This window comes from Molothrus aeneus, unplaced genomic scaffold (genome assembly GCF_037042795.1).
Source record: "Molothrus aeneus isolate 106 unplaced genomic scaffold, BPBGC_Maene_1.0 scaffold_35, whole genome shotgun sequence".
Lineage (NCBI taxonomy): Eukaryota > Metazoa > Chordata > Aves > Passeriformes > Icteridae > Molothrus > Molothrus aeneus.
In genome coordinates this window covers 4,029,889-4,054,223 of record NW_027099016.1, presented here as the reverse complement: position 1 = coordinate 4,054,223, position 24,335 = coordinate 4,029,889, and the positions used below count along the sequence as shown (strand labels likewise).

General features: G+C 61.6%; 2 protein-coding genes across 20 annotated transcripts in view; both read left to right on the top strand.

The window, feature by feature from the left end:
- The window catches only part of SYNGAP1 (synaptic Ras GTPase activating protein 1), a 51,302-nt gene extending 37,997 nt beyond the window's left edge, over positions 1 to 13,305 (top strand). For 3 of the 19 annotated variants that reach the window (XM_066571010.1, XM_066571012.1, XM_066571014.1), the window contains 5 exons: positions 1,426 to 1,599; positions 3,313 to 3,524; positions 6,148 to 6,251; positions 9,588 to 9,656; positions 13,099 to 13,304. In XM_066571010.1, coding sequence (XP_066427107.1) covers positions 1,426 to 1,599; positions 3,313 to 3,524; positions 6,148 to 6,251; positions 9,588 to 9,656; positions 13,099 to 13,238 — 699 coding nt within the window. In that variant the 3' untranslated portion in view covers positions 13,239 to 13,304. The other 16 variants (XR_010785539.1, XR_010785538.1, XM_066571004.1 and 13 more) reach the window with 16 other exon arrangements.
- Positions 13,306 to 17,358: 4,053 nt separating this feature from the next.
- On the top strand, positions 17,359 to 19,031 carry LOC136570701 (uncharacterized). The gene is made up of 2 exons (XM_066571156.1): positions 17,359 to 17,464; positions 17,682 to 19,031. Exons 1-2 carry the CDS (start codon positions 17,450 to 17,452, stop codon positions 18,675 to 18,677), a joined length of 1,011 nt encoding a protein of 336 aa, XP_066427253.1. The 5' UTR covers positions 17,359 to 17,449; the 3' UTR covers positions 18,678 to 19,031.
- The last annotated feature ends 5,304 nt before the right edge of the window (positions 19,032 to 24,335 follow it).

Below are 24,335 nucleotides of genomic sequence, written 5' to 3'. Positions count from 1 at the left end.
GTGTGGGGTGTGGAGGGTGTGGGGGACAGAGGGGACATTGGGGGACACGGGGACATTGGCATGTGGGACATGGGACATGCTGGGGACAGGATGGTGAAGGGGGAACCGAACTCATCTTTGTGTCCCCCTGTGTCCCCCCAATGTCCTCCTGTGTCCCCACATCCCCCTGTCCCCATGCCTGCCCGGTGTCCCCAATGTCCCCCTGATGTCCCCAATGTTCCCCTTATCCCCGTGGCTGCTGTGTCCCCCATCTCTTCCATATTCCAATATTCCCCTGATGTCCCCATGTCCCCCAATGTCCCTGCTGTCCCGCTGTGTCCCCATGTCCCCACATCCTCATCTCTCACAATGTCCCCACATCCCTGATGTCCCCATGTCCCTGTATCTCCACACACCCAATATCCTCGTGTCCCTGGTGTCCCCATCTCTCACAATGTCCCCATGTCCCTGCCTTGCCGTGTCCCTCTGTGTCCCTGTGTCCCATCACATCCCGATGTCCCTTTTCCCCTGATGTCCTTGCGCTGTCCCTGTGTCCTGGTGTCCCCTCACTGTCCCCACACTGTCCCCGTGTTCCCACACTGTCCCCTCACTGTCCCCATGTCCCCTCACTGTCCACTCACTGTCCCTGTGTCCTGGTGTCCCCTCACTGTCCCCACTGTCCTGGTGTCCCCTCACTGTCCACTCATTGTCCCCGTGTCCCCACTGTCCCCATGTCCCTGGACTGTCCCCATGTCTCCTCACTGTCCCCTCACTGTCCCTGTGTCCCCATGTTCCCACACTGTCGCCATGTCCCTACACTGTCCCCATGTGCCCTCACTGTGCCCGCTGTCCCCATGCTGTCCCCTCACTGTCCCCATGTTCCCGTATCCCCTCATTGTCCCTGTGTCTCTGGACTGTCCCCATGTCCCTGGGCTGTCCCTGTGTCTCCAATGTCACTGTGTCCCCTCCCTGTCCCCATGTCCCCACTGTCCTCATGTCCCTGGGCTGTCCACTGTCCCCATGTCCCTGGGCTGTCCCCATGTCCCCTCCGTGTCCCCGCTGTCCCTGCTGTCCCCATGTCCCCATGTCCCTGGGCTGTCCCCATGTCCCCTCCCTGTCCCCATGTCCCCACTGTCCCCATGTCCCTGGGCTGTCCACTGTCCCCATGTCCCTGGGCTGTCCCCATGTCCCCTCCGTGTCCCCGTGTCCCCATGTCCCCTCCATGTCCCCATGTCCCTGGGCTGTCCCCATGTCCCCTCCGTGTCCCCATGTCCCCTCACTGCCCCCGCTGTCCCTGCTGTCCCCATGTCCCTTCACTGTCCCCATGTCCCCTCCATGTCTCCATGTCCCTGGGCTGTCCCCATGTCCCCATGTCCCCTCACTGTCCCCGCTGTCCCCGTGTCCTCGCTGTCCCCGTGTCCCCTCACTGTCCCCGTGTCCCCGCAGGCGTCGCAGACGCCGTCCACGCTGAACCCGGTGCTGCCGGCGTCGGAGCGCACGGTGGCCTGGGTGTCCAACATGCCGCACCTGTCGGCCGACATCGAGAGCGCGCACATCGAGCGCGAGGAGTACAAGCTCAAGGAGTACTCCAAGTCCATGGACGAGAGCCGGCTGGACCGGGTAGGGACTCAGGTGTGAGCGTGCAGGTGTGACTGGCACAGGTGTGACTGGGACAGGTGTGACTGGCACAGGTGTGTGACTGGGACAGGTGTGCTCAGGTGTGAGGAGTACAAGCTCAAGGAGTGCTCTGAGTCCATGGACAAGAGCCGGCTGGACCGGGTAGGGACTCAGGTGTGAGTGATACAGGTGTGACTGGGACAGGTGTGTGATTAGTACAGGTGTGAGTGACCCAGGTGTGTGAGTGACACAGGTGTGCCCAGGTGTGAGGAGTACAAGCTCTAGGAGTGCTCCAAGTCCATGGACGAGAGCTGGCTGGACCAGGTAGGGACTCAGGTGTGACTGACACAGGGGTGCTCAGGTGTGTGAGTGACACAGGTGTGCTCAGGTGTGAGTGCTACAGGTGTGCTCAGGCATACCCACGTGTGTGACTGACACAGGTGTGCTCAGGTGTGCTCAGCTGTAAGTGACACAGATGTGTGAGGGATCCAGGTGTGCTCAGGTGTGCTCAGCTGTAAGTCACACAGATGTGTGAGGGATCCAGGTGTGCTCAGGTGTGAGTGACACAGGTGTGCTCAGGTCTACCCAGGTGTGAGTGACACAGGTTTGCTCAGGTGTGAGTGGTACAGGTGTGCTCAGGTGTGCTCAGGTGTGCAGGGATCTGGTGGATGATGCTGCTGGAGCTCAGGTGTGCAGATATTCAGGTGTGCAGATGTTCAGGTGTGCAGGGATCCAGGTGTGCAGGGATCCAGGTGTGCTGGGATTCAGATGTGCAGATGTTCAGGTGTGCAGGGATCCAGGTGTGCAGATATTCAGGTGTGCAGATGTTCAGGTGTGCAGGGATCCAGGTGTGCAGGGATCCAGGTGTGCAGGGATTCAGGTGTGCTGGGATTCAGATGTGCAGATGTTCAGGTGTGCAGGGATGCAGGTGTGCAGATGTTCTGGTATCCAGGTGTGCCCAGGTGTGCCCAGGTGTTCAGGGATCCAGGGGATGGTCCTGGTGGAGCTCAGGTGTGCAGGGATCCAGGTGTGCCCAGGTGTGCAGGCTGCAGGAGATGACCCCATGCACCTCAGGTGATGATGCTGGTGGATCTCAGGTGTCCCCAGGTGTGCCCAGGTGTGCCCAGGTGTGCCCTGTGGCAGGTGGAGGAATACAAGGAGGACATCCAGGTGCATCAGGTGTCCCCAGGTGTCCCCAGGGACCGTAGGTGTGCCCAGGTGTGCCAGGTGTGCTCATAGTGGGGTGTAGGGGTTCCTAGGTGTGCCCAGGTGTGCCCATAGCAGGGTTGTAGCTGTGCCCAGGTGTGCCCATAGCGGGGCGTAGGGAGTTCCCAGGTGCGCCCAGGTGTGCCAGGGCCCTGCAGTGTCCCTGTGGCAGGTGAAGGAGTACGAGGAGGAGATCCACTCGCTGAAGGAGCGGCTGCACAGGGACAGGGGGGTGACAGGTGTGCCCGTAGCTGTGCCCAGGTGTGCCAGGTGTGCCCATAGCAGGGTGTAGGGATTCCCTGGTGTTACAGGTGTGACAGGTGTGCCCATAGCAGGGTGTAGGGATTCCCTGGTGTTACAGGTGTGACAGGTGTGCCCGTAGCAGGGTTGTAGCTGTGCCCAGGTGTGCCAGGTGTGCCCGTAGCAGGGTGTAGGGGTTCCCAGGTGTGCCCGTAGCAGGGCTGTAGCTGTGCCCAGGTGCGCCAGGGCTCTGCAGTGTCCCTTTGGCAGGTGAAGGAGTACGAGGAGGAGATCCACTCGCTGAAGGAGCGGCTGCACATGTCCAACCGCAAGCTGGAGGAGTACGAGCGGCGCCTGGTGACGCAGGAGGAGCAGACGAGCCGCATCCTCCTGCAGTACCAGCAGCGCCTGGAGCTCAGCGAGAAACGGCTCCGGCAGCAGCAGCAGGAGAAGGACTCGCAGATCAAGAGCATCATCGGCAGGTGAGGGACACACGGGGACAGCGGGGACAGCCTGGGGACACGGGGACACACAGGGATATCGGGGTACAGGGACACACAGGGACACGGGGACAGTGGGGCACACAGGGACACGGGGACTCGCGGATCAAGAGCATCATCGGCAGGTGAGGGACACACGGGGACACACAGGGATATCAGGGTACAGGGACACACAGGGACACGGGGACTCACGGATCAAGAGCATCATTGGCAGGTGAGGGACACACGGGGACAGCGGGGACATGGGGACATCGAGGGGACATGGGCACACACAGGGACATGGGGGCACACAGGCACAGGGGCACACAGAGACATGGGGACTCGCAGATCAAGAGCATCATCGGCAGGTGAGGGACACACGGGGACACACAGGGATATCGGGGTACAGGGACACACAGGGACATGGGGACACACAGGGACACGCAGATCAAGAGCATCATTGGCAGGTGAGGGACACACGGGGACAGCGGGGACAGCCTGGGGACACGGGGACATCGAGGGGACATGGGGGCACACAGGGACATGGGGGCACACAGACACAGGGGACACACAGGGACATGGGGACTCACAGATCAAGAGCATCACTGGCAGGTGAGGGACACACAGGGACAGCGGGGACAGCCTGGGGATACGGGGACACACAGGGATGACAGGGACATGGGGACACACAGGGACAGTGGGACATGGGGACTCACAGACCAAGAGCATCATCGGCAGGTGAGGGACTCACTGGGACAGACAGGGACATTGGGGTACACAGGGATATGGGGTTATAGGGACACCCACAGGGTCACAGGGACATGGGGACACACAGGGACAGCGGGGATAGCCTGGGGGCATTGGGGACATGGGGACACACAGGGACACGGGGACACACAGGGACATGGGGGCACACACGGACTCATGGATCAAGAGCATCATTGGCAGGTGAGGGACACACGGGGACAGTGGGGACAGCCTGGGGACACACAGGGACATGGGGACAGACAGGGACATTGGGGATACACAGGGCCAGGGACACAGGGACTCACAGATCAAGAGCATCATTGGCGCGTGAGGGACACATGGGGACACACAGGGACATGGGGACAGTGGGGCACACAGGGACATGGGGACTCGCGGATCAAGAGCATCATCAGCAGGTGAGGGACACACAGGGACAGCGGGGACAGCCTGGGGACATGGGGACATTTGGGACACTGGGACATGGGGACACGGACACACAGGGACACGCAGACCAAGAGCATCATTGGCAGGTGAGGGACACATGGGGACACACAGGGATATCGGGGTACAGGGACACACAGGGACATGGGGACAGTGGGGATCCACAGGGACATTTGGGACATGGGGACACGCACATCAAGAGCATCATCAGCAGGTGAGGGACACACGGGGACAGTGGCGACAGCCTGGGGACATGGGGACATCAAGGGGACAACCTGGGGACACGGGGACAGATGGGGACATTGGGGACACACAGGCACAGGGGCACACAGGGACTCGCAGATCAAGAGCATCATCGGCAGGTGAGTGACACACGGGGACAGCCTGGGGACACAAAGGGACATGGGGACCCACAGGGACATTGGGGACATGGGGACACCCAGAGATATGGGGCTACAGGGACACACAGAGACACGGGGACAGATGGGGACACTGGGGACACAGGGATGTGGGGGTGACACAGGCACACGTGGGATGTGAGTGACACAGAGGTGGCATGGGGACACCAAGGGACACGGTGTGGCCCATGTGTGTCCCCATGATTGTCCCCAAGGGTGTCCCTGTGTCCCTGGCATGTCCCCAGCATGCCCCCAGGTGTCCCCAGGATGTCCCCGGGTGCCCCTGGGCTGTATCAGAAGTGTCCCCATGGCTCTGGGTGTCCCCCAGGTGTCACCAGAGTTGTCCCCGTGGCTCCGGGTGTCCCAAGGTGTTCCTGGGCTGTCCCCAGGGTGTCCCCATGTCCCTGGGGCTGTCCCCGGTGGTGTCCCCATGCCCCTGGGCTGTCCCTGGTGGTGTCCCCATGTGCCCGAGTGTGTCCCCAAAGGTGTCCCCATGTCCCTAGGGATGTCCCTGTGATCCCAGGGCTGTCCCTGAGCTGTTCCCATGTCCCCGGGTGTGTCCCTGGGCGGTTCCCGGGTGTGTCCCCATGTCCCCAGGTGTGTCCCCATGATCCCTGAGGTTGTCCCCATGTCCCTGGGCATGTCCCCATGTCCCTGGGTGTGTCCCCAGCAGTGTCTCTATGTCCCTGACCTGTCCCCAGGTGTGTCCCCATGATCCCTGAGATTGTCCCCATGATCCCTGAGGTTGTCCCCATGTCCCTGGGCTGTCCCTGGGCTGTCCCCAAGGGCCCGGGGGTGTCCCTGGGTGTGTCCCCCTGTCCCTGGGCTGTCCCCGTGTCCCCGGGGGGTGTCCCTGGGCTGTCCCCAAGGGCCCGGGGGTGTCCCTGGGTGTGTCCCCCTGTCCCTGGGCTGTCCCCAAGGGCCCGGGGGTGTCCCTGGGTGTGTCCCCCTGTCCCTGGGCTGTCCCCATGTCCCCGGGGGGTGTCCCTGGGCCTGGCCGGGGATGTCCCCGGGGGGGTGGCAGCATGACCCCGGTGAAGCCTGGCCCCGCAGGCTGATGCTGGTGGAGCAGGAGCTGCGCAGGGATCACTTGGGCGCCCACGACCCATCCGAGGGCCGGCGGCGGCTGCTCGACGCTCAGGTGGAAATTACAATGTCATTGCTCTGCTCCGTGTGACATCGGCCATCCCACGCCGCGCTGGGGGCGGGATGGGGGTCCCTGGGGGGGGCTGGGGGTCCCTGGGGGGTGTTTGGGTATTTTGGGGGGGGGTATTGGGGTCTATGGGGGGGTATTTGGGTATTTTGGGGGGGTTCTGGGTGTCCCTGGGGGGGTATTTGGGTATTTTGGGGGGGTTCTCTGGGTGTCCCTGGGGGGTATTTGGGTATTTTGGGGGTTTCTGGGTGTCCCTAGTGGGGTTTGGGGGTGTTATTTGTTGTCTGTGTAGGGTTATTGGGTATTCTGGGGTGTTATGAGTGTCCCGGGAGGGTATTTGGGATTTTGGGGGGGTTATTTGGGGTCTATGGGGGGGGTATTTGGGTATTTTGGGGGGTTATGAGTGTCCCAGGGGGATATTTGTGTATTTTGGGGGGGTATTGGGGGTCTATGGGGGGTATTTGCATATTTTGGGGGGTTCTGGGTGTCCCAGGGGGGTATTTGGGTATTCTGGGGTGTTATGAGTGTCCTGGGGGGATATTTGGGTATTTGGGGGGGGGTTATTGGGGGTCTATGGGGGGATATTTGGGCATTTTGGGGGGTTCTGGGTGTCCCTGGGGGGTATTTGGGTATTTTGGGGGGGTCATTGGGGGTCTGTTGGGGGGTATTTGGGCATTTTGGGGGGTTCTGGGTGTCCCTAGTGGGGTTTGGGGGTGTTATTTGCTGTCTGTGTAGAGTTATTGGGTATTTTGGGGGGGTTATGGATGTCCCAGGGGGGTATTTGGGTATTTTTGGGGTGTTATTTGGGTATTTTGGGAGGGTTATGGATGTTCCAGGGAGGTATTTGGGCATTTTTGGGGGGGTTCATGGGTGTCCCTCGGCCTTTTTGGGGGGTTCTTTGCTCTCTAGGATGGGTGTTTGGGGATTTTGGGGTGTTATTTGTGGTTTCTGGGGGTATTTGGGGGGGTTATTTGGGGTATTTGTGGGTTTTGGGGGGGGTTATGGGTGTCCTGAGGTGGGTTTGGGGGGGGTTATGGGTGTTCCTAGAGGGGTTTGGGGGAGTCTGGGAGGGTTTTGGGGGGTTCTGGTTGCCCCTAGGGGGGTTTGGGAGGGTCTGGGGGGGGTTTGGGGGGTTCTGGGTGCCCCTAGGGGGGGTTTGGGAGGGTCTGGGGGGGTTTTGGAGGGTTCTGGGTGCCCCTAGGGGGGTTTGGGAGGGTCTGGGAGGGTTTTGGGGTGTCCCTAGTGGGGTTTGGGGTGTTATTTGTTGTCTGTGTAGGGTTATTGGGTATTTTGGGGGGGGCTATGGGTGTCCCTGGGGGGGTATTTGAGGGAATTTGGGGTTATTGGAGTTTTTTGGGGGATATTTGGTGATTTTGGGGGGGGGCTATGGGTGTCCCCCCTATATCTGGGGGTTTGGAGGAGAGGTCTGTGGGGTTTTTTGGGGACTATTGGGGGGGTTTTGGGGAGTATTTGGGGGTTTTGGGAGGATATTTGGGGATTTTTGGGGGTCTGGGGAGGTTCTGGGTGTCCCTAGGAGGGTTTGGGGGTCTGTGGGGGTTTTGGGGGGGGGTTCTGGGTGTCCCTAGGGGGGGTTTGGGGGTCTGTGGGGGTTTTGGGGGGTTATGGGGGTCTCTGGCTGTCCCTGGGGGGATTTAGGGGTGTCCCTAGGGGGGTTTTGGGGGGTTATTTGTTGTCTATGGGGGGTGCTCGGGGATTTTGGGGGGGGTTTAGGGGATTTTGGGGTGTTATTTGGGGTCTCTGGGAATGTTTGGGGGGTTTTGGGTGTCCCATGGGGGGTTTGGGGGGGTCTGGGGGGCTTTTGGGGGGGTTATTGGGGGTTTGGAGGGGTCTCTGGGTGTCCCCGGGGGTTTTTGGGGGGATAATTTGGGGTCTGTGGGGATTTTTGGGGTTATTTGGGGATTTCTGGGGGGTCCCTGGGTGTCCCCGAGGGGATTTTTGGGGTTATTTGGGGATTTTTGGGGTTATTTGGGGATTTTGGGGGTCTCTGGGTCCCTCTGGGGGGGGTTTGGGGACCCCCGGGGGGGGCTCCTGTCACCTCTGGGGGTCCTGAGGGGACAAGGCCACCCCTGGGGGGGACGTGGTGGCACTTGGGGGGGTGCGGGGGGACAGGGCCACCCCCAGAGGGGACAATGGGACCCCTGGAGGGGGGACAGGGACCCCTGGAGGGGACAGAGCCACCACCAGGGGGACAACAGGACCCCCAGAGGGGACAAAGTGCCCCCCAAGAGGGGACCTGAGGGGGACAGGGCCACCCCCAGTGAGGACAGGGCCACACCTGGGGGAACAAAGTGACCCCCCAGAAGGACAGGGCCACCCCCCAGTGGGGACAAGGCCACCCCAGAGGGGACAAAGTGACCCCTGGAAGGGACAGGGCCACTCCTGGAGGGACAGGGCCACCCCCGGTTGGGACAAGGCCACCCCTGGGGGGACAAAGTGACCCCCAGAGGGGACACAGGGCCACCCGCAGGGGACACAGTGCCACTCCTGGGGGGACAGAGTGGCCCCCACAGGACACAGGGCCACCCCCGGGGTGACACCAGAGGGACATTTCCAGGTGGAGGTGACACCGCCCCACCCCCCACGCCAGGGACAGCGCCACCCCCGTGTCCCCAAGGCCACCCAGGTGTCCCCCCCCCAGCGACGGAGCCGTTCCTGTGCCCCCTCCTCGGGTCAGGGCCACCTCAGGGGCCACCTCAAGGCCATCCTGGGGTCACCTCAGGGCCACCTAAGGGACACTTTGGGGCCACCTCAAGGCCACTTTGGGGCCACCCCAGGGTCACCTCAGGGTCCACTGTGGTGGACCTTCAGGGGCCACTTTGGGGCCACCTCAAGGCCACCTCAGGGGCCACGTTGGGGTCACCTCAAGGCCACCTCAGGGCCACCTCAAGGCCACCTCAGGGACCACGTTGGGGGCCACCTCAGGGCCACCTCAAGGCCGCCTCAGGGGTCACCTTGGGGCCACTTCGGGGCCACCTCAGGTGCCACTTCAAGGCCATCCCGGGGTCATCTCAGGATCACCCTGGGGTCACCTCAGAGCCACCCCAGGGTCACTGTGGGGCCACCTTGAGGCCACTTCGTGGTCACCTCAGGGCCACCCTGGGGCCACTTCAAGGCCACCCTGGGGCCACCTCAGGGGCCACTTCAGGGCCACCACAGGGCTACCCTGGAGTCACCTCAGGACCACCTCAGGGTCACCCCAGGGCCACCTCGGGGTCAGCCCGGGGCCAGCCCGGCTGGGCCGTGTCCCCGCACGGCGCGGTGGCCGCGGTGGCCCTGATGTCCCCTCCCGTGTCTCTCTTGTCACAGCTGTCCGTCAGGTAGCGCGGCCCGGCCCCGCCAGTGGCACCGGACCCTCGGCCACCGGTGACACCCCAGGTGGGTCCTTGTCCCCTCCCTGTCACCCCCCGGGCCGCACAGGGGGACCCTTGGGGACACGGATCCCAGATGTCCCCAAGGCCCTCCTGTGTCCCTAAGGGACATTGGGGACCCTTGGGGACATGGATCTGGAATGTCCCCAAGCGCTCTGCTGGCCCCAAGGGACACTGGGGACACTTCACGGGTGTCCCCATGTCCTTCCCATGTCCCCATGTCCCCCCCATGTCCTTCAGGCACATTGGGGACCCTTGGGGACACAGATCCAGGTGTCCCCAAGAGACATTGGGGACCACTGGGGACACGGATCCAGGTGTCCCCATGTCCCTCCTGTGTCCCCATGTCCCTCATGGGCACTGGTGACTCCTTGGGGACACGGATCCAGGTGTCCCCAAGGGACACTGGGGACCCTTGGGGACATGGATATGGAATGTCCTCATGTCCCTCCTGTGTCCCTCATGGGCACTGGGGACTCCTTGGGGACACAGATCCAGGTGTCCCCAAGGGACACTGGGGACCCTTGGGGACACGGATCCAGGTGTCTCCAAGACCCTTTTAGTCCCCAAGGGACATTTGAGACCCTTGGGGACATGGATATGGAATGTCCTCATGTCCCTCCTGTGTCCCTCATGGGCACTGCTGTCCCCAAGGGACACTGGGGACACAGATCTGGGTGTCCCCATGTCCCCAGGGCACATTGGGGACCACTGGAGACACAGATCTGGGTGTCCCGGAGACACTTGGGGACATGGATCTGGAATGTCCCCATGTCCCTGAGGGACACTGGGGATTCCTTGGGGACACAAATCCAGGTGTCCTAATGTCCCTTCCATGTCCCCAAGGCATATTGGGGACCCTTGGGGACACAGATCCAGGTGTCCCCATGTCTTTCCCATGTCCCTCAGGCACATTGGGAACCCTTGGGAACATGGATCCAGATGTCCCCAAGGCATATTGGGGACCCCTGGGGACACGGATCCAGATGTCCCCAAGATGCTCCCTGTCCCTATGTCCCTCAAGGGCACTGGGGACACTTGGGGACACTTGGGGACATGGATCCAAGATGTCCCCAAGACCTTCCTGTGTCCCCATGTCCTTCAGGGACACGAGGGACCCCTTGGGGACACAGATCAGGGTGTCCCCATGTCCCTCCTGTGTCCCCATGTCCCTCAGGACCCCCTGGGGACACCACCCCCGGTGTCCCCGTGTCCCTCCTGTGTCCCCATGTCCCTTGGGGACATGGATTCAGGTGTCCCTTTGTCCCTCCTGCTGTCCCCATGTCCCTCCTGCTGTCCCCATGTCCCCGGGGGACATGGACCGAGGTGTCCCAATGTCCCTCCTGGTGTCCTCCTGTCCCTCCCGTGTCCCTCCCGTGTCACCCGGGGACACGGATCCAGGTGTCCCCTTGTCCCTTCTGTGTCCCCATGTCCTTTAGAGACATGGGGAACCCCTTGGGGACACTGTCCCAGGTGTCCCTTTGTCCCTCCTGATGTCCCCATGTCCTTCTGGTGTCCCCATGTCCTTCCTGGAGTCCCCATGTCCCTAGGGACACTGGGGACCCTTTAGGGACACTGGGAACCCCTTGGGGACACCACCCCAGGTGTCCCCATGTCCCTCCAGCTGTCCCCATGTCCCTTGCAGACACTGGGGACCCTTTGGGGACACCACCCCCGGTGTCTCCATGTCCCTCTTCGTGTCCCCATGTCCCTTGTGGACACTGGGGACCCCTTGTGGACACTGGGGACCCTTTGGGGACACCACCCCCGGTGTCCCCATGTCCTTCCAGGTGTCCCCATGTCCCTTGTGGACACTGGGGACCCTTTGGGGACACCACCCCAGGTGTCCCCATGTCCTTCCAGGTGTCCCCATGTCCCTTGTGGACACTGGGGACCCTTTGGGGACACCACCCCAGGTGTCCCCATGTCCCCTCAGGTGCCACCACCGGCCCTGTCCCCACCCCCTGGAGGTGCCACCATTGTCCCCATGCGCCCCAAGGGGGGTGACCATGGTTTGGGAGGGGGTTTGGGGTGGGGTTGGGTTTGTCACCAAATGTCCCCCAGCGCTGGCGCCGCGTCACCGTCACCATCCTCGTGTCTTGTGTCTGTCCCCATCTCACCGGGGGGGAGGTGACACCCGTGTCCGTGTGCCATGTCCTGTCACCGGGGTGGGGACACTTCGGGGGGGTTGGGGACAGTTTGGGGGGGTTGGGGACAGTTTGCGGGGGCTGGGGACAGCTCAGGGGGGTTGGGGACAGTTTGGGGGGCTTGGGGACAACTGAGGCAGCGCCAGGACAATTGGGGGGGTGGGGACAGTTTAGGGGAGGGTGGGGACAATTTTAAGGAGGGGGTGGGGACAATTTTGGGGGTGAATCTCCTCAGTTTTGGGAGGGGGTGGGGTCAAACCGAGGGTGTCCTGCCTTCATTTTTTGGGGTTAATTTTAGGGTGAAACTTTTAGGGTCGGGGTTGACTCCAGGGGGTCAGGGTTAACTTAAGGTTTAATTTTAGGGGGTTGGGGTTAATTTTAGGGGGTTAGGGTTCATTTTAGGGGGTCAGGTTTAATTTTAGGGGGTCAGGGTAAATTTAGGGTTCATTTTAGGGGGTCAGGGTTAACATTAGGGTTAATTTTAGGAGATCAGGGTTAATTTTAGGAGATCAGGGTTAACTTTACGGTTAATTTTAGGAGATCAGGATTAATTTTAGGGTTCATTTTAGGGGGTCGGGTTTAATTTTAGGGGGTCAGGGTTAACTTTAGGGTTCATTTTAGGGGGTCAGGGTTTAATTTTAGGGTTCATTTTAGGAGATCAGGGTTAACTTTAGGGTTAATTTTAGGGGGTCAGGATTAACTTTAGGGTTTGTTTTAGGGGGTCGGGTTTAATTTTAGGGGGTCAGGATTAACATTAGGGTTAATTTTAGGGGCTCAGGGTTAATTTTAGGGTTAATTTTAGGGGGTCAGGGTTAACTTTAGGGTTCATTTTAGGAGATCAGGGTTAACTTTAGGGTTAATTTTAGGGGTCAGAGTTAACTTTAGGGTTCATTTTAGGAGATCAGGGTTAACTTCAGGGTTCGTTTTAGGGGGTCGGGTTTAATTTTAGGGGGTCAGGATTAACATTAGGGTTAATTTCAGGAGATCAGTGTTAACTTTAGGGGGCCAGGGTTAACTTTAGGGTTCATTTTAGGGGGTCAGTGTTAACTTTAGGAGTTCGGGGTTAACTCCGGGGCGGGTCAGGGATGGTTTTGGGTGCATTCGCGTTGATTTGGGGCCGCCCCGAGGGCCCCGCTCCGGTGCCGCAGGTGAGTGAGCCCCGCCCGGGGGAGGGCGGGGGACGCTCGGGGACACTCGGGGACACTCAGGGACACTCGGGGGACATTCAGGGACACTCGGGGGACACTGAGGGCGGCGCTGGCGGGGGCGGGGGGGTGAATGAGCCCCCTCGGTGCCTTGCAGGAGAGGCAGCTTTCCGCCGTGGGTGCAGCAGACCCGGGTGTGATTTGGGGGGCCGGGGGGGTCCCCGGGCGGCCCCCGCCTCCGCCCCCGCCACCCCCGATCACGGCCAACGGCTGCGAGCGGCGCGGCCCCGCTGCTGAGCACTGACCCCCGCCCCGGGGGTCGCCGGGACCCCCCCCCCTCAAAAAAACCGCACCCGCACCCCCCTTGAGTCCCCCCAAAACCCCCCCAGCCCTGGGGGGGAAAAAAAGGGGGAAAGGGGAGGGCGGGGGGGAGGGGGGAACACCCGGAGACCCCCGGGGTGAGGAGGAGGAGGAGGAGGAGGAGGAGGAGGAGGAGGAGGAGGAGGAGGAGGAGGCGAGGGGGGCTCGCGTTTGGGGGGGGTCTCTCACGCGAGGAATTCGGGGGGGTTCGCACGAGGAATTTTTGAAGGGGGGGGGTCCTCGTGCAAAGGGCTCCTCGTGCGGGGAAACGGGGGGGGGGCGGGCCAGGATTTGGGGTCCCCGTGCGACAATTTGGGGTCCCCGTGTGAGAATTTGGTGGTCCCCGTGTGAGAATTTGGTGGTCCCCGTTCCAGGAATTGGGGTCCCCGTGTGAGAATTCTGGGGTCCCTGTGCGAGGAATTTTGGGGTCCCCGTGTGAGAATTTGGTGGTCCCCGTGTGAGGATTTCGGGGTCCTCGTTCCAGGAATTGGGGTCCCCGTGTGAGAATTTCGGGGTCCTCGTTTGAGAATTTGGGGTCCCTGTGTGAGAATTTTGGGGTCCCCGTTCCAAGAATTGGGGGCCCCGTGTGAGAATTTGGGGGTCCCCGTGTGAGAATTTGGGGTCCCCATTCCAGGAATTGGGGTCCCCGTGCAAGGAATTTTGGGGTCCCCGCGCGAGGATTTCGGGGTCCCCCTACAAGGGCTCCTCGTGCCACCATCCTCTCGTGTCACCAAGAGGAATTTGGGGGCGTCCTCATGTGCCAGAGCCCCTCGAGTGTCACCAGCTCCTCACCGAGGGCTCCCAGTGGCACCCAGAGGAATTTGGGGGGCTCCGAGTGGCGCCGGGGCCAGCCCAGCCCTACTGAGAGGGTCCCGAGTGCCACCAGCTCCTCGTGTCACCAAGAGCCCCCCGAGTGCCACCAGTTCCTCAAGTGCCACCAGCTCCTCATGTCACCAAGAGCCCCTCGAGTGCCACCAGCTCCTCGTGTCACCAAGAGCCCCTCGAGTGCCACCAAGAGCTCCTCGAGTGCCACCAAGAGCTCCTCGAGTGCCACCAGCTCCTCGTGTCACCAGGACCTCATTGCAGGAGAACCTGGGGGGGTCCTTGTGCCACCAAGAGCCCCCCGAGTGTCACCAGGACCGGCCCAGCCCCCGTGTGCGGGTCCCTGGTGTCACCGGGGTCTCTCTCTGTGTCACACGCCGCCCTTGGGCACCCACCGGGACCCCCCTGAGCACCGGGACCCCCGAATTTCACCGTCCTCGTGCACCGGGACCCCCCCTCAGGACCCCCCCTCAGGCATCAGGACCCTCGAGTTTCCCCTCCCCCCCTCCTCGTGCACCGGGACCATCAGAGACCACCCCCCCCATCAATCAGCGCCGTCACCGAGCACCGGGACCCCCCCTTCGAGCATTGACACCCCCATCGTGCACCGGGACCACCGGAGACCCCCCCCCGAATCACCGAGACCACCGGACCCCCCCTCAAACATCGCCAGCCTCGGGCACCGGGACCACCGGAGACCCCCCGGAATCACCGAGCACCGGGACCCCCCCCATGCACCGGGGCCACCGGAGACCCCCCCCGAATCACCGAGCACCGGGACCCCCCCTCCGTGCACCGGGACCACCGGAGACCCCCCCGAATCACCGAGCACCGGGACCTCCCCCGTGCACCGCCCCCCCCTCGTGCACCAGCACCGGGACTGGACCCTCCTCGAGCACCGGGACTCCCCCCCCGTGCATTGACCCCCCCTCTCCGAGCACCGGGACTGGGACTGAACCCCCCCTCGAACCCCGGGACCCCCCCGGGCACCGGGACCCCCCTGGGCAGCGCCACTCCCGTGCACCGGGACTGGGACCGGACCCCCCCTCGTGTACCGACCCCTCCCCGAGCACCGGGCCCGGACCCCCCTTTGTGCCCCCCCCCCACCCATCACGGGGGTTCTGCCCCCTCCCCTTTGACGCCCCCGGGAACAGCACCGGGACTGGGGGGGGGGGGCCCAGGAGCGGGACCGGGGGGGCTCCGAGCACTGGGGGGGCACAGGGGGGTCCCCAGCACCGAGGGGGTCCCTTGGGGCTCAATCCTGTGACCCCCCCCCCCCCCCGTTATCAGCCGGGACCGCCCGTTATCACCAGGGACCCCTCCCAATTTACCGGGACCCCCCCATTCACTGCCTCTCCCCCCTTCACCGACACCCCCAAAGCGCTGGGACACCCCCAGTCCATGAGCCCCCCCAGTGCGCCAGGACCCCCCTCTCACCGCCCCCTCACTCACCGGACCCCCCAGTCCATGGGACCCCCCCCCACTCACCAAACCCCCCCACACTCACCAGGACCCCCCAATCCATGGGACCCCCCCACACTCACCAGACCCCGCCCCCCACTTCGGCACCCCCCGGGCCCCCCCCCATTGATTGAACCCCCCCGAAACGCCCCCAGCCCCTCCCCCCTCGGCCCCCCCGAGCCCCCGGCCCGCGTTGGGCCCCGCCGGGGCCGGGCTGGCTCCACCCCCCGGGGCCCCCCCGAGCCCCCCCGGGCCCCCCAGGACCCCCCGAGCCCCCCCGGTGGGGCCGGGCTGGCTCCACCCCCCGGGGCCGCCGCTGAGCGGAGCCTTTCAATAAACGCCGATCGGTCTTGTAGCCACGCCCATAGCGGGGCGGGGCCGCGCGGGGCGGCCAATGGGGAGAGGGAGAGAGGGGAGATAAGAAAGGATTATGAATGGGAGCGTGGGAAAAGGGGCGGGGCCCCGGAATGGCAGCCAATGGAGAGCGGAGGGGGCGTGGCCTGAGAGTGGGCGGGAAGGGGCGGGCAAGGAATGGGGGCGGGGCCCCGAAATTACCCCAAAATTACCCCAAAAAACCCCAAATCCCTCCAAACACCGGTCAAGGACCACGAAATACTTCAAAAATACCCCAAAATTACCACAAAAAAAAAATCGAAACTCCAGTCAGGGACCATAAAATAGCCCCAAATCCCCCCAAAATTGCCCCAAATCCGGTCAGGGAGCCCCCAAATCCCTGTAGGATCCCCCAGATTCCCTCGGTATGCCCGAAATCCAGTCGGGACCACCAAAAATCTCCTCAGGACCCCTTAAAATCTCCCCCAGATTCCTGCAGGAGCCCCCAGATCCCCTCAGGACCTCCCAAAATCCCCCACAAATCCTCTCACAACCCAATTCTCCATAGAGACCCCCCAAAATCTCCCCAAACCCCTCCAGGGCCCTCAATTCTCCCTCAAATCCCCCCAAATCCCCTCAGCACCCCCAAACCCCCTCACAACCCCCCAGACTCCCTCAGGAACCCATTCTCCCTCAGGACCCCCCAAACACACTAAAACCCCCTCAGGACGCCCCAAACCCTCTCAGGATTCCCCAAATCCTCTCATGACCCCTCACATCCTCTCAGGACCTCTAAACCCCCTCACAACCCCCCAAACCCCTTCAAGACCCCCCCAGATCCCCTCAGGACCCCCAATTTCTCCTCAGGACCCCCAGTTCTCCCTCATGACAACCCAGTCCCCCTCAGATCTCCCTAAATGTCCTCAGGACCTCCCAAATCCCCTCAGAACCCCTCACATACCCTCAGGACCCCCCAGTCCCCCTCAGAATCCCCCAAATCCCCTCAGGACCCTCAGCTGTCCCTCAGGACCCCACAAACCCCCTCAGGACCCCCCACATCCTCTCACATCTCCTCACAACTCCTCCAAACCCCCTCAGGACCCCCCCAAATCCCCTCACATTTCCTCAACCCTCCCCAATCCCCTCATAATCCTCCCAACCCCTCCTCATCGCCCTCTCCCCGCTCCCAGTGCTGACCGCGGTCGCTGTCGCCCATCCCGCGCTGCCGGGGGCGGGCGTCCCGGGTCTCCCTCAGCGCCCCCAAATTCCCGCCCAGCCCCCCTCCCCCCGCGGCTTCAGCCCCGCTCCGCCGCCGGGCCCCACCGGGACCACAATGCCCACAATGCACCGCGTGCCCGTTTCCCGTGACGTCACGCCGTCCCGCCCTTTCCGGCGTTGTCCTGAGGCGGCTCCGCCATTTCCCCGTGCGCCGCTACCGGGGCCGTTTCTGGGCCGAGACCGGCGCTTGTCCCGGGGCTCGTTCAACCCTCCCGGACCGTCTCCAGAGCGTCCTTTCCGGGTCCTCAGTCAGCATGGAGGACCAACGGGTGCAACGGGGGTCGAGGAGGGAAGGGGAGGGGGCGTGACAGAGGGGGCAGTGCGGGACGGGGGGGACACGGGGGATGGCAGGGGGTTGCAGAAGGGCAGAGGGGACAGCAGAACCCTCCAGGGAGGAGCAGAGGGGAGCCCGGGAGGGCACAGGGGCCACCGCAGGAAGCCACAAATGCCACCAGGTCCCTGACACCTCCCTTGTCCCCTGCCCAGGTGTCCCCTCCCGAGCTGCTGGAGCGGCAGGTCACCGTGGTGGCCACACTGGGCACGGTGGTGGCCGCCGTGACCGGGCAACACAGGGACGTGCGGCGACGCGTGTCCCCAAAGTTCCTGCATGCAGCCCTGGGGCGATTCACCCAGAGCCTCCGTGAGATCCTGGACCACGGCGATGTCACCTCCCTGGGCCACCGTGGTGTCCCCTCCCTGGGCCAGGCCCTGGCTGCCTTTGAACCCACCACCCCAGAGGCCAGCTGGGACCATGTGAGAGCCGTGGCCACGGCCTGGCGGACGTTGGTGGCCGCGCTGGAGGAGAGATGGAAACGCCTGGCCTGGGAGGCTGCTGAGCTCGTTGTTGTCTGTGAGCACACGGACCCTGCCCGGGCCAGGAGCCCACAGGACAAGGCCACCTACCGGGGGACAACTTGGGACAACCTGGTGGCCGCGGTCCGGTGGTCAACGGTGGCCCTGGACTGGGAGAAGGAGGAGGAGGAGGAGGTGGCCTCGGCAGGGGCCACGTGCGATGCCCAGGAGGCAGCGGCCACCAGCAAGGAGGAGGTGGCCACCAACGAGGCCATGGGAGAGGCTGTGGTGGCAAGGGTGGACACCAGGAGGGGACATTGGGCAGAGGCAGCCCTGGAGCCGCTGAAGCGCTTGGTGGAAGCGTGTGACAGAGCCGTCGCGTTCACCAGGAACGTGGAGTTCTACCTCTGGGAGGTCAAGTTCATCCTGAAGTGGGGAGAGCAGACGTCCCGCGACGTTCGCGAGGACTTGGAGGCCAAGGTGGCCGAGTTTGAGCAGCTGTGGAATGCCAGCGCCCGCCTGTTCAGGAATTACCTGCTGGGGATACTGGAGCTCATTGACAGCATCCTCTTGAATCCCTATGGTGGCCCTGGTGGCCCCGGTGGCCCAGGTGGCCCTGGCAGCCGCGCAGTGACCGAGCTGTGTGAAAAAGCCATCGAGAACATCCCGAAGCTGCTGCAGGGACAGTGATGTCACTGCTGTGATATCATCGGGGCAGTGGTGTCACTGGGGAGACTTGTGGACACTTGAGTGCCACCAGCTCGAGGGCCACCAGCTCCTCGTGTCACCCAGAGCCCCTCAAGTGCCACCAGCTCCTCGTGTCCCCAAGAGCCCCTCAAGTGCCACCAGCTCCTCGTGTCACCCAGAGCCCCTCAAGTGCCACCAGCTCCTCATGTCCCCAGGAGCCCCTCAAGTGCCACCAGCTCCTCGTGTCACCAAAAGCCCCTCAAGTGCCACCAGCTCCTCGTGTCACCCAGAGCCCCTCAAGTGCCACCAGCTCTTTGTGTCCCCAAGAGCCCCTCAAGTGCCACCAACTCCTCGTGTCACCAAGAGCCCCTCAAGTGCCACCAGCTCATGTCCCCAAGAGCCCCTCAAGTGCCACCAGCTCCTCGTGTCACCAAAAGCCCCTCAAGTGCCACCAGCTCATGTCCCCAAGAGCCCCTCAAGTGTCACCAGCTCCTCGTGTCCCCAAGAGCCCCTCAAGTGCCACCAGCTCCTCGTGTCACCAAAAGCCCCTCAAGTGCCACCAGCTCATGTCCCCAAGAGCCCCTCAAGTGTCACCAGCTCCTCGTGTCCCCAAGAGCCCCTCAAGTGCCACCAGCTCCTCGTGTCCCCAAGAGCCCCTCAAGTGCCACCAGCTCATGTCCCCAGGAGCCCCTCAAGTGCCACCAGCTCCTCGTGTCACCAAGAGCCCCTCAAGTGCCACCAGCTCCTCGTGTCACCAAAAGCCCCTCAAGTGCCACCAGCTCCTCATGTCCCCAGGAGCCCCTCAAGTGCCACCAGCTCCTCGTGTCACCAAGAGCCCCTCAAGTGCCACCAGCTCCTCGTGTCCCCAGGAGCCCCTCAAGTGTCACCAGCTCCTCGTGTCCCCAGGAGCCCCTCAAGTGCCACCAGCTCTTTGTGTCCCCAAGAGCCCCTCAAGTGCCACCAGCTCCTCGTGTCACCAAAAGCCCCTCAAGTGCCACCAGCTCATGTCCCCAAGAGCCCCTCAAGTGCCACCAGCTCCTCGTGTCACCAAGAGCCCCTCAAGTGCCAACAGCTCCTCGTGTCCCCAGGAGCCCCTCAAGTGCCACCAGCTCCTCATGTCCCCAGGAGCCCCTCAAGTGCCACCAGCTCTTTGTGTCCCCAAGAGCCCCTCAAGTGCCACCAGCTCCTTGTGTCACCAAGAGCCCCTCAAGTGCCACCAGCTCTTTGTGTCCCCAAGAGCCCCTCAAGTGCCACCAGCTCCTCGTGTCACCAAGAGCCCCTCAAGTGCCACCAGCTCCTCATGTCACTGGGAGCCCCTCAAGTGCCACCAGCTCCTCGTGTCCCCAGGAGCCCCTCAAGTGCCAGCAGCTCCTCGTGTCACTGGGACCTCATGCAGGAGAACCTGGGGGGGTCCCTTGGGGCTCAGTCCTGTCCCCCCCTCCCCATTATCAGCCGGGACCCCTCCCTGTGAGAAATGGGTCAGAATTGAAATTTTTATAAAAGTTTGTTAAGGGATAAAATCCTGGTGCTAATTGCCAAAAGCTCACCGTTAATTAAACCATGTTCTTTATATTCTGTTACACCACAGCAGTTCATGCATATTCATAAGGGTTGAGGCATATTCATAGTATATTATTGATCTATATATATATATATGAGTAATAATATAGAAATACAATATATATTTTACAAAAGTATTTTATAATAATATATTTTATACCAACAGAATTTATATTATATTTATATATATTATTATATTAATTTATTATATTATTTTAAATAATATTTTATTTTAATATTTTATATATACATAAATATACATATATTTTTCTATATTCTGTATAAATTATTTTCAAACATTCCTGGAGGTTCCGATGTTCTTTTGTTTGGTTTTAACCCTTGACTTGCCTCCATGCCATCTTGTGCATTAAACCAATTTATTTCATTTCTCCTTGCGGTTCCATCATGTCGTGTTTTCACTCTCTGGTGATGAGAGAAGAATTCACAAATTCTTCTTTTTCCCACTGTTTTGGCACTGAGATGGAGCTGGGGACACTGGGACACAAATGGGAACACTGGGACAGGGACACTGGCACAGGAGGGGGGACACTGGGATGGGTCTGGATTAGTGACATTGGGCTGGTGGCAGTGGGACAGACCTGGGGACACTGGGGTGGGAATGGTGACACTGGGGTGTTACATTGGGCTGGAACCCCTGGCACTGGAGCAGGGACACTGGGCTGGAACTGGGTGCAGTGGGATGGGGATACTGGGACAGGACTGGGGACACTGGGAGGGGACACTGGGATGGGGACATAGGAAGGGACTGGGGACAATGGGCTGGTGGCCCTGGGGTGGAACTGGTGACACTGGGAACACTGGGATGGGGACACTGGGACAGGATGGGGACACTGGGATGGTGACATTGGTATGGGGACAATGGGACGGTGGCACTGGGCTGGCACTGGGAGCACTGGGCTGGTGGCACTGGGACAGGACTGGGGACACTGGGCTGGCCCTGGGTTGCTGATGCCAGCATTAATTAATTAATTAACCCCCCAAGCCCCGATTGTTTGCGAAGGCAAATCTCTCTTTGCATCCATCACTCAGGGGAACCCTTCCCATTGTTCCTTTGATCTCCCGGCGCCGGTTCCATCTCCCCACAGAGCCAGAGCCGATGTCCAAGGAATGGCACCCGCCGGAAAGGGGCGGGGCTAGGTGATGTCACCTCCCAAGCCCCGCCCCCGCATGGCCAAGGCTGCTGGTGGCGCCGCTGGTGGCCAGGTGACACCGCGGTGTCCCCTCACCTGCGGCGCCACCCGGCAGGACACGGCCACTGCGGGCAGGGCCAGCAGCAGGTGACTGTCCTCAGCCACCCGCAGGGACACTGTGGGAACACGGGGACACCGCACAGATGGCACCAGGGACACAGCAGTGCCACCAGCCCAGTGGCACCACAGTGGTGGCCCCAGGGACAGAACAGTGGCAGCAGTTCCATCACAGTGCCACCAACCCAGTCCTATCCCAGTGCTCTCAGTGCCAGCCCAGTGCCACCACCCCATTGTCCCCGTACCAATGTCACCATCCCAGTCTTCCCAGTCCCCTCTCATTGTCCCCAGCTCCAGCCCAGTGTCCTCAGTCCTGTCCCAGTGCCACCAACCCAGTTCCATCCCTGTGCTCCCAGTGCCATCGCCCCATTTTCCCCATACCAATGACACCATCCCAGTGCCACCAGTTTCACCCCAGTGTCCCCCACCCTGTCCCAGTGTTCCCCCCAGTGTCCCCCTTCCTGTCCCACTATCCCCATCCATTTCCTTGCCAGGACTCTGATTTGGAATTGATTTTTATGGATTGTTTTTGGGGATCCAGCAGGATTTGGGTTCTGGGTTTTGGGATTGGTTGGGATGCAGGATTTGGGGTTATTTGCAATAACTAATTGGGACCCAGAAACATCTGGAATTTGGGAGTATTTGGGATCCAGGATTTTGGATCTGAGATCATCTGGGATTGGTTTTTTGGGGATCCAGCAAGATGTGTGGTCTGGACTTTGGGATTGTTTGGGATCCAGGATTTGTGACCTTTTAGGATTGGATTTGGGGTATCCAGCAGCATTTGGGGCCTGGGAAGTTTTGGATCCAGGATTTGGGATTTGAGACCATTTGGGGTTATTCCTTGGGATCCAGCAGGATTTGGGATCGCCTGGGACCCTCGGTGTCCCCAACTGCCCCCCGATGTCCCCAAGGGGTCCCTTTTTCTCCCCTTCCCAGGCTCCGCTTGGAACCCCGCCCCTTTCCCACACCCCATTCCTTGCTTGCCAGGCCCCGCCCAGTTTTGTTTCCTTTTAGGCCCCGCCCCTTTACCACTCTCCATTCCTTGTCCGTCAAGCTACGCCGTTTCCCTCCAGGCCCCGCCCCTTTACCACTCTCCATTCCTTGTCCGTCAAGCTACGCCGTTTCCCTCCAGGCCCCGCCCCTTTTCCACACCCCCATTCCTTTCCCACTTTTTCCCGCACTCTCCTTTTTCTGCATCCCAGGCCACCCCCTCTCCCCTCCCCATTGGCCGCCGCTTATGGAGCTCCGCCCCTTTCCTACGCTCCCATTCTGGACCTTTCCAATCCCCGCCCCCTCCCTGCTCTGCCTGTCCCTATTGGCCGCCCTGTGAGGCCCTGCCCCCGTGGGCGTGGCTACAAGACCTATCAGCGTTGATTGACAGGCTCCGCTTAGTGGCGGCCCCAGGGGGTGGAGCCAGCCCGGCCCCACCGGGGGGGGCTCGAGGGGTGCTGGGGGGCCGGGGGGGGCTCGGGGGGCCGAGGGGGGAGGGGCTGGGGGCGTTTCAGGGGGGTTCAATCAATGGGCCGAGGGGTGCCAGGGGGGGTCCTGGTGAGTGTGGGGGGGTCCCATGGATTGGGGGGTCCTGGTGAGTGTGGGGGGTCCCGTGGATTGGGGGGTCCTGGTGAGTGTGGGGGCCCCATGAATTGGGGGTCCTGGTGAGTGTGGGGGGATCCCATGGATTGGGGGGTCCTGGTGAGTGTGGGGGGTCCCATGGACTGGAGGGTCCTGGTGAGTGGGGGGGGGGTCCCGTGGATTGGGGGGTCCTGGTGAGTGTGGGGCGTCCCGTGGATTGGGGGGTCCTGGTGAGTGTGGGGGGTCCCATGGATTGGGGGGTCCTGGTGAGTGAGAGGGGGATGGGGGGGGTCAGGTCCCATGGATGGTGGTGGCGGCGTCCTGGCACACTGGGGGGGGGGGGGGGGGGGGGGGGGGGCTCATGGATCGGGGGGGTCCCAGCGCTTTGGGGGAATTGGTGAAGGGGGGGGAGCAGTGAATGGGGGGGCCCTGGTAAATTGGGGGGGGTCCTTGGTGATAACGGGGCGGGGGGCGGAGGCAGGGACTCGAAGGACCATTAGGCAACCAATAAATTGGCCACACAGTGCACACATCAACGGATAGATTCTATTGTACCAGCGAGCAGCTGCAAGGGATTATCAGTCAGCAATATCAATATCAAGCACCATAGCAAAATTCTTGTGATCAATAACAACGTGCAAAAGCCAGTACAGGAATGCAAAAGCCAATTATTATATTGTCATTTATGACCCAGCTCCACTGCAGCCACGGCAGAAAGCTGCCTCTGCTGCAAGGCACTGAGGGGGCTCATTTACCCCCTGACCTGCCACCGTGTCCCTGCGTGTCCCCAAAGTGTCCCTGCGTGTCCCTGAGCATCCCAAGTGACAGTACCCCAGGAATTCCCATCAGGATTTGGGACAATTTCAATGAAAATTCCCCAAAAATTCCCTAAATTTGTCTCAAATCCCATGTGGGGAGTGGGGAGGGGACAAGTGACACCAGCGATGTCCCCAATGCTGTCACTGTCCCCGATGACATCACAGCGGTGACATCACTGTTCCCACAGCAGACTTGGGATGTCCTCGATGGCTTTTTGGCATTTCTCGACCACCTCACAGTGGCTACGGTCACCAAGCCAAGGGTCATAATAGGAAGCCCAGTAGATGCACTCCATGTCCCAAAGTGTCTCCAGCAGGCGGGCGCTGGTGTCGCGGTGAGGGAAACTTGGACGCTCAATATGAGTGTTTAGCAAGCTTCGTTTATTGAAGAGAGCATCAGACTTTTATGCACAACAAGTAATTAGCTCATACATATTCTG